General features: G+C 45.8%; 1 protein-coding gene across 2 annotated transcripts; it reads right to left on the minus strand.

Moving 5' to 3' along the window:
• Positions 1-58: 58 nt before the first annotated feature.
• lsr (lipolysis stimulated lipoprotein receptor) lies at positions 59-8,972 on the minus strand. 2 transcript variants are annotated; one of them, XM_086038184.1, is made up of 11 exons: positions 8,733-8,972; positions 6,481-6,810; positions 5,074-5,193; positions 4,732-4,788; positions 3,112-3,258; positions 2,758-2,961; positions 2,604-2,669; positions 2,370-2,486; positions 1,714-2,011; positions 962-1,430; positions 59-641 (listed from the first exon to the last, which is right to left on the minus strand). In XM_086038184.1, exons 1-11 carry the CDS (start codon positions 8,776-8,778, stop codon positions 606-608), a joined length of 1,890 nt encoding a protein of 629 aa, XP_085894310.1. In that variant the 5' UTR covers positions 8,779-8,972; the 3' UTR covers positions 59-605. The 2 variants fall into 2 exon arrangements, with proteins under 2 accessions (XP_085894310.1, XP_085894311.1); XM_086038185.1 differs by lacking the exon at positions 4,732-4,788 and having other exon boundaries at positions 8,733-8,967.
• Between the last annotated feature and the right edge of the window lie 519 nt (positions 8,973-9,491).

The following is a 9,491-nucleotide window of genomic DNA, read 5'->3' on the forward strand; positions in this document are numbered from 1 at the left end:
AGTTAAAATGTTTATGTAAAACATATTTATTAAAAGTACAAATAATATAAAACGCACATAAAATGTATATTTGTTTATTTGATTTGCTGGGCAAATGTCCTTGACAGTGCCAACCAGTGCACGGCGATGGCGGCCTCTAGTGTTCAAAGTGCCACTTTGCAGGACAGAGGCTTTATTTGGAAAAGATGGTTTTCAGCATGGTAGTACCAACATTTACATGGTTAGCTGTACAACATTTTTTATTAACTGATAAAATTCATATAGAAAGTAGCAAAGTACATGTAAAAAATAAAAAGGTGCTGTAAAATCCTGAAACCCCTCTAAGCTACTCAATAAAACCATGAGTAAAACTAAACATCTACACTTGTGTACAGTTTGAAGGCACTTGTGGCAGCCACGTTTCATAAAATATATAAGATTAAATGACAGCACTTGGTGCATCTCTCACACACTCATATACATTTATAGTGAATTTGCGACAAGGTCTGTAAGTGAAGTAGTTCAAAAAGATTCAGCACAGCAAATGAGTGTAATAAAAACTATACAATTTCAACATTTACTTGTTTTGTTTTTTTAGGGGCGGAGTGCCTCCATTTGCGGTCACCTCACACCACCAGGCTCTCTCGGCTCACAGCTCCATTCTGGAAGGGAAAGAAAAGTTGAGGTAAAAAGACAATGTTACATTAGAATTTGAACCTTTTTTCAAGGCAAGGCCTCAAATCCCCACATCTGTCTGGGGTATTTGCTTCTTATCGGCTGTTTTGGAAGTTGTGTTGGGAATGCATTTTTTGTTGCGTTTCCGTTATGATAGACACGTTCACCCAATTTTGTGTCCGTAGGTGATTATGAGGTTGAGGCTGATTTACCCACTCCCCCCCCCCCCCCCCCCCCCAAAAAAAAAACCATTTCCAGAGGGCGCTGCCGAGTACATTTTTCTGGGTCTGTCAGAGCGGGTCCTCACCTTGCGCAGGTTGCTTTTCTTAGATGACGTCATGCTCTCGTCGTCGCTGTAGGGCGGCGGTAAAGCGGCGGGTCCCGAAGGTGGGTTCAGAGGCAGGGGCGGCGGCCCCCGGGGGGGCGGGGGCCCCCGGGCGGGCGGCGCCCTGCCTCGCTCCGAACGCTCCCCGTCGCTCTCCGGTCGGTCTCGGCCGCGAGCCCTCTGCTGCTCCTCCAGCCGCTTCCTCTCCATGGCCTCTGTCAGGAAGCTGTCGTCGTAGTCGTCTCTCCTGTCGCGGCCGCCGCCCGGTCGCCGATCCCTCTCCAGGTCCATCAGGTCGTCGCGACTGCGGCTGCGCCTCCCCGGGAGGGCGCCGTACCCTCCTCCGCCCGCTCCTCTTCGGTAGTCATCCGGGGAGTAGTCGCGGCGTCTGCGCTCGTCTCTGTCGTAGCCAGCGCGCCCGCCGCCGCCGCCGCTCCAGTCGTCGTCGGAGCTGAAAAGTGCTTACTTTCAAAAACGTCGCTCACGTTTGACTGAATCTGGCCTGAATCGATTTTATGAGGCATTAGTGATTTTTTTTTTTGCGGCTTCCATAGTTCAAATTGTTTGGAATCAGGTCAAACACAGCAAATCCCAGAAGGGGGTAAAAAAAAAAAAAAAACTCAAAGTAAAACCGGCTTTGATTAAGTTCATTGTCATTTGAAATTTCTATCAAGCTAAGTGGGGGATAAAATCCTTCAAATCAGACAGAGCACACTTGCAGAGGGGCGACTCACCCTCTCCGGCCTCGGGGCTCGGCCGGGCGTCGGTGCGGCGGGTAGTCGTCGCGGCCGTAGCGGCGCCCGATGTCGTCCAGGTTCTCCATGGAGCGGGCCCGGGCCCGCTGGCCCATGTAGCCTCGGCGCGGCGGCTCGTCCGGGCGGCGGCGCGCGTGTTGCGACACGCTGCTGATGGTGCTCATGCCCTCGTCGTCGTCGTAGACGGTGGACAGCGCCGGCGGTTGCGGCCGACCGCCGCCGCGGGATCGCGGGTCCCCGCTGTCGTGCAGCGAGGTCACCTCGCTCACGTTGTCCACTGAGAAGAGGCCACAAGAAATCAACTTTCAATCTACTGTCACTCGATTCACATCCAGAGGGCCAACATTTGATGAAATGCATGACTCTTATTTGGAAGTTGGTACACGAATGAGACTGTAGACTTGACGTTGTATATTATTGGTCCATGTGGAAAATGATCCCTTAAAAAACTTTGTGACAGAGATTTTGCTTCACCTTTTTGTATTGATTTTGGGCTGAATTTGATTTATTCCACCAATCCCAAAGTATTATATATTCAGCATTTCTGGCACCTCCCATCACGATCCAAAGACAAAGCAAAAGCAAAAACACGGGAGTCACCTGTCTTGTAATTGTGCGTATGCCGAGCGACTCACTGCGGTTGTAGTTGGCGGGTCTGGACGGGTCCAGGTTGGCGAGCTCTCTCTCCATGTAGTAAATGGCGCGCGTGGCGTTGCCCTCAGGGTCCACCTGGATGCGATAGCCACTCCGAGCTGCGGGTGACAACATTTGTGCGGCAAATTCAACATAGCCGCCCGTATTTCCAGAGCGGCAGTCATTGATCATTTTGGGCCATATTTGCTGTTGGCGATTTCTTTCCGTTGACTCACTATGGTCGCCGCCGCCGCCGCCGCCGTCTTGGTCGTGCAGCAGAGGCACCTGGGAACCTTGCCCCACTGCACACAAACAAGGCAATTCCAATTAAAGGAAGCACGCGGACCGGGAATGACTTTCACTATCATGATTTTGTTCTTTTTGCCTTACCGGAGCTGGCGCCGTCGTACTCTCGCCCGTAGCCGTTCTGCGAGGCCGGGACCCCGACGCCTTTGGGCAGAGGAAGCAGCGGCATGGCGGGCCGGTGGCCGAGCGGCCCGCCGTAGGCCGGCTGGGCGTACATGCTGGGGGCGTAGACGGTGGTGGCGTACTGGTTGGCCATGCCCTTCTTCACCGCCTTGCCCGCCTCGTACACTGCGGCACCAGAGAGACGCCGTGTCGGTGTCACCGATAATGTTCGACGGTAAAAGCAGGGATTGTCTTTTCACTTCTGGCACCGGTGAACCGTCGATTCCACAAATAGCGCCCCAACTATTTGTACGCGAGCAAAGGAAAAGTACTCACGTGCCCGCGGGCAGCAGCATCGCTCGGGGCAGCAGGGGCAGCTGACGTAGCAGCAGCACGTGTGCGGGCAACACTGACACCAGCAGATGCCGATGAGCATCAGCAGCAGCAGGAAGCCCAACACCACGACCACCACCAGCAGCCAATCTGAGGGGCAACACGCACGCGCACACACACACGCACACAAAATCCTACATATTATACATACAGTACACTGCAAACACATACAGTGAATAGTCACCATTTATTTCAAGTGAAATTGCAGTTGGCAACAAAACAAAAAGGACTCGTATGGACTGTGTGGAACCACTGAGTGCCGAAGCTCCCTGGACCACAATCGTGAACGCGCACAACATTGTGGCGCGACCGTGCGCCAAACTAAACGCCATCTCCACATAACGCAAGTCACGTTTAACACTGTTTAAAAGCCACAGTAAAACTCCTCTCTCGAGTACGTTTCGATGATGATTCGCTGCGTGCGGCTGTTTTGGTTAGAAAGCGGTCCAAATGAGCGCCGCAATTAAACGTAGCACAGATACAAGAACGAAGAAAGTTTGAATACTTGCGGAGAAGCGATACTTGATCATGCCATTACGTCCTGCAATTGTGAGGAATGAAAACGTTTTATTTCAATCAAGTCACGATCACAGACAAACTTTTCTTGAATATGGCAAATGTTGCACTTCGATATGACACTTGATGTCAAATATGTCACTTTCATATGCAGCTGCATGTTTTTCCTAACAGTCTTGCCGCCCGCCCGTTTCACTTCAACTGTCGCCAGTAACACAAGGCATGTTGGGTACAAAATAAAACGGTGGCAGGACAGCAGAAGTGAGACATCATCACACCTTTGCTTACTTCTGGACTTTGTTTTTGTTTGGTTTTTTCAAGTGAGGGGCAGGTTCTTTTTTGAAAAAACGTATTTATGAAAATAACTTTTCTGCATTATCTCCTGTATAGCTGCATCGGCTTCGGCTGGGGATCGTTTTCATTTCGTGGACAGGTTCACATTGTGACCAACTCTATCAGTTAGCGGGAAGCTCCTGTTTGAGGCAACAGTCCAGTTCATTTACCGTTTATCAAATACACAATACCTACTACGTCACACTTTGCTGTGCTTGGCAGACATAATAATCCAGCATTTGTATGGCTCAATAAGCACGAGACTAATTGTCAAACGTCTGCTTTACTATCTGGGATAAACAACGCGTCTCCCGACAAACTGCTTGAGCCTGTTTATGCGAGGCATGACGCAACTGCAGCACTGCAAAGGCAAATCAACTAAACTAAACTAAAAAGAAAGAGCAGGAAAAGAAGATGTTAGTGTCTAATTTCATAAAGATGAAATGGACAATTACAGAAGGATTCAAAGAGATGACGGATGACAAGACAAATAGGTATTTTCCTCCGGAGCTGGGCATTCCATCCCAGGACGAGAAGTCTTTTGAAAAAGACTGGAGAGTTTAAGCATATTCAAGTGGACTCTAATTGCTTGGACCACTTTGCGTTGAGAAATGCTATAAAAAAAAAAAAAGAAGAAAAAAAAAAAAAAGTGTACTTCTGCCCAGCTATCTACTAGCGCTCAATCCAGTCACACTAAGAGGTCTTTTGTACTACCTTCCATAACCAGTAAGTCAATGCCAGGCAGCAGGTCAGTAGTATTTGACTTTCTCTCTGCGAAAGAAAGATAAAGCCACAATTACTAGATCGTGTGCGCTCTCGGGGCGACCACACTTGCCCGCGCGGCGTTTTTGCTGTAAAACACAAACGACTGCGCCGCATGGACAAATCCATCATTTTTTGCTCTACTTTGTCCGAAAGCTTTCGACGGGGAGTCTAGGCGAGCCCGATTGACGAATTGATGCATCTCAGTACTTTGGTCCATGTTGTATATTTGCGGTAGGGGGGAAGCAAAGGGAAGAGAAAGCCAGTAGGAAAGAGCAGCTGACTGGCGTTTACCCAAGACGATGAGCTCGGTGTAGTCCTCGCCGTTGCCCGAGAGGTCCTGCGAGGAGGTGACGGAGCACACGTAGACCCCGCTGTCGCCCCACGCCGTCTGCGCCAGGTTCAGGTCAGCATCTGGCGGCCACGGCGCAAGCAAAGATGAGCGCCCAGGGTCGAGGGCAACATGCGGCGGCGGCGGCTAGCAGACAAGCAAGGCAACGTGACTGCTGGCGGTTCGTTAATATGCTCAGAAAAACGCACTGCCGTCTAGTCTAGCTGCTGTCTCAGCGGGGAATTCTTCAAAGAATATATGCATGTTTACTTCAATCTCATAAAAACAAATACAAAATCGGAAGATTTTTTTCCCACCATGTTGAATTGTGACTACTATCATTATTTGGACTCCAAACAACAACTAACATAAATCATGTTAATCACTAGCTAAGAAAATCATCGATTAACTGATCATTTCCATCGATTACATGTTTTGAAGTATTTTTGGGCCACTTTTTTACTATTGTTACAAAACTGTTATTGGGGGAGAAAGGAAACCACTTCATTGAAATTAAAATAGCCACTTCGAGTAGTATTTTTTTTCCAATCTCAAATGATTATAAACGTTTGATTTTTTTAATTTTTTTTTTTTTGTCCTTTTTTGCCTTAAACCAAAAATTATTTAATTGCTATTTGGGGAAACATAACTATTCAGAAAATTCATAACACCTCCTTTCAGTCAATATTTATTGCAATCTAAAATGATTATTAGGAAATTTGATTTTTTTTCTTTTGCGACAGAACATTTCATTTCAAATTGTTACGAGGAAAAACAACTAACCAAAATTAAAAATACCCACTGATTGTACATAAAATGTCAAACATTTTGCCACGTTTTTCTGTTGCAAAATTTAAAGATTTTAATTATTAGAGAGTAAAAATGCCTATTTTTGAAATTCGAAAGTAGTGTTTGCCGTCTGAAATGATTAAAAGAAAAAAAAAAGGGTTCTGCTACTTTTTTGTTATTACCAAACATGTATTTATTAATTGTTATTTGGGAAAAGTAACTAGTGCTGAACTAAAATGAAAATATCCGCTTTCGGGTTTTTTTTTTTTGCTATGTAAAGTGAAACTCTTATTCAAGTTAGCAAAACTAAGGAAATAAAACGATTTTATGAATGAAATTACCACATTTTATTTGCCACTGACAAATACGTTATAGTTCAAAAATGATCTTCAAAGCTCCTTCAAGGTCCGTGAGTCATTGCAAATGAATGACACAATATTAACATAATATCAACGAAAATGAAAAACATTCTTGCTTCATGCTCAACAAGTAACAATATAATCTTGTTGGAAGGAGACTGTTGTACTGGATGCTTTTGCGCCACAGCGCGCAGGTCGCCTGCCGCGTCTTTTTGCACTCACCGTTGATGACGTTGATCTTGCGTCCTTGGTACTCGCTGCCCAGCGTGACGGAGCTGCCCTGCTTGGAGGCCACGATGCGCACCGTGCGCCGGCTGTCGGCGCACTCGATGTTGGGGTCGTAGTTGGGGTTGTTCTGGGACAGGATGTTGTCGACGCTGCCGGGGTTGAGCGCCGCCTGCACCGGGTCGCGGCAGTACGACTTGTAGCGCCACGTGACCACCGGCGGCTGCGTGGCCGTGGTCTGGAAGTTGCAGGTGAGCGTGACGGGCTGGAACAGGATGACCACGTAGCGCTTCACCGGGCTGCTCACCGACACGGCCATGGCCGACTCTGAATCAAAAAAGGATCCAGACGGAATGCGGGGTTTTTATTGGCTCAAATTCAGGCAGAGGTAGGTATGGTTCGGAGATAGTTGAAGCATAGTTAAACTGCAAAGTTAATCAAATCTACGGAACAGCATAAGATTTTAAATGTGATCAAATCTCTACGTGCACTTCTTGTAGTCCAATGCCGTAAGAGTACAAACACCATCGAGTACTTTTTAAAAACAAGCATTCGATATTTTCTCCGTCAACAGGTAACGTGGTTTTTTTTTTGTGCTGCCTTATGCATTTTTCTTACTCTATTGCTGCTCTTTGGCTCTTCTTTGACCGTTTCAGGAGCGCCTTCTGACTATTCTGATACGGCACCACCGCTTCACTGCAGCGTGTAACCAGAATTAAAAATGACAGTGCGGTGCTGGCCAAGCAATCATTTTTACCATGTCAGAGGTTTTAGAGCCCGAGGCGGCCTGAATAAAGTCAGAGGCGTACACCTCCAAATTTCATATGCAGGAAAAACCATGTTATGTAAGGAGTGTTTGTTTCATTACTACACGTATCGCCATGAGCCAGTGATGAATCAGCTTCTCTGTCATCTCTTTACACTCTGGGTAAACACGCTTAAAGTGGATACATATTAGCCATTAGCATGCTGGCTGCTTATTTCTGATAACGGATGAAGAGCCCAGAGTGTGGAAAACAAGCGAGAACCCAAGACAATGAAAGCATCTTAGTGGCACACTGACAATTCAGCACTAAATCATTTAAAACTTGCTGGAATTAAAAAAAAAAAAAAAAAAAAGCATTCATGCTTTAAACTAAAAGAGGATAAGAATAATGTTTTGTGTCATGACTGCAAAGTACAGCTGGGGTCGCTTGGAGACGGGAACATGAGAATTTATACATGCGACTCCGAGCCAGCTGAGTAATCGATTAAATAATCCATTGGAAATTTGATTCTAAAAAAATTTGACATCCCAATTTTCCACGTCCCCTTCAATTGAAGCATTTAGATGAGATCATGAGTGCAATGTAACATCGTAGTCGCAACTTGGATACGCTTTTATTCACAGTATAGTTTGAATTTCACCCAAAAATGTCAATTGAAACAGTCAGCAGTTTGATTGAAAAACATATTTTGAGAAATATGACAACGACAAGGAGAGATGTGACAGGATTCCTTTTGCACACAGAATGTCCACATTAAGATCCATTCGGTGATTAGTGATATTGTTTTTGATAGACCCCATTTTATCTGGATCTACATCAGCAACTACTCCTTAACAGTCAATATTAAGAATGAAGGTGAATGAATCATACAGTGTCTCCAAAACAGAGCCTATTTCACCAACAGAGTGCCCAACATTGCCTTCATTAATACAATGTGAACAACAACTGAGTACACAACAAATCAAATCTGTTTAACATCTCAACAATTGCTTTGGTAATTCCATTTTTAATAGCAAAGAGACTTGGCGGGACACCCTGTTTATTAAAATTGCCTATATACGTGGTCTATTTCAATAGTGAGGTGGCAGAAGGTAGCTCAAAGAAATTAAAAACTAACATCACAATAAGCAGGTGAAACAAGTCGTAGGCTTCGACTGACACGACGGCCAATTGGTTGTTCTACTGCCGACGAATTAATGGGGGGAAACTGAATATTTAGATGTACCCTGCCTGAATGAACGCCATTTTGTAGTGTGTCCAACCGAGTTTTGACAGGTCATGGACGCAATACTTTAGCCGACATATCAGTTTCTACTAGCTCCTTGAAAAATCTTGTGGTCTGTGGTGGCCCGAAAACACCCCAAACGGATACGAAACAGCAGTTAATGGATGCAATTTGGTCCAAAAATGTAAGTCGAAAAAAAATGTCCACCGTCTGAGGCGGAAGTGGGCCCACCCAGTTGAAGCGAAACACTTTCTTACCTGTCGCCAGAGCTGCGGCGATAAATAACGCCCAAAATATCTTCATTCCGCCGTCCTCCGCGAATCACGCGATGAATACCGTGTTTCTTAATCAAAACTATGCCGGAAAAATAACTTTACATAGTGCTCAGCCACTAAACGTGAATTTCCCCCTCAGCCAGGTAGCGTCAAGTCAACTCCATTTTGTGACGTCCCCAGTTTCGCCAAGGAGGCAAAGTACCTGAACGCACCACGCACGCAGGTGTAAGTTCGGACATGTTGCGAAACACGGAGGGGAGGATACCTGATATTCCAACGTCTTTTCTGGCAATCGGCGACTAATTTGACGCATCACCAGGCTAATTAGATCACAATCAAAACGTTAAATTACAAAGTCGTTTGTTCGGCGAAACCATATTCTGAATACGGACGTAAATGGACACTAAACTTAGTTGACCTGCCCCACTTCTAAAAGTGGTACGTCCCGTTTGGCGAGAAGGATGTCACAATAATGTTGTTTTTTAATGTTCAACAACCGCCTGGAGTTTCTTTCAAAATTCGAGCATGATTTATCTTCCCGCTCAAATATGTACACCGCAGAGACAACTACTCACATTCGTTGACAATGATAGTATGTTACTGACAGTTCACAGTACTGTAAGTGCAGTTCTTGGGAGACTGAGTCGTTCAACAGGTGCAAAAATGGAGGGGAATCATTTGAGGTCCTGGGAAACATGTCTTTATGCCCCCAGCCATTAAAACAAAACCAAACACACACAT

Source organism: Filicampus tigris, chromosome 8 (genome assembly GCF_054856515.1).
Source record: "Filicampus tigris isolate MCC_2025a chromosome 8, RoL_Ftig_1.0, whole genome shotgun sequence".
NCBI classification, from domain to species: domain Eukaryota; kingdom Metazoa; phylum Chordata; class Actinopteri; order Syngnathiformes; family Syngnathidae; genus Filicampus; species Filicampus tigris.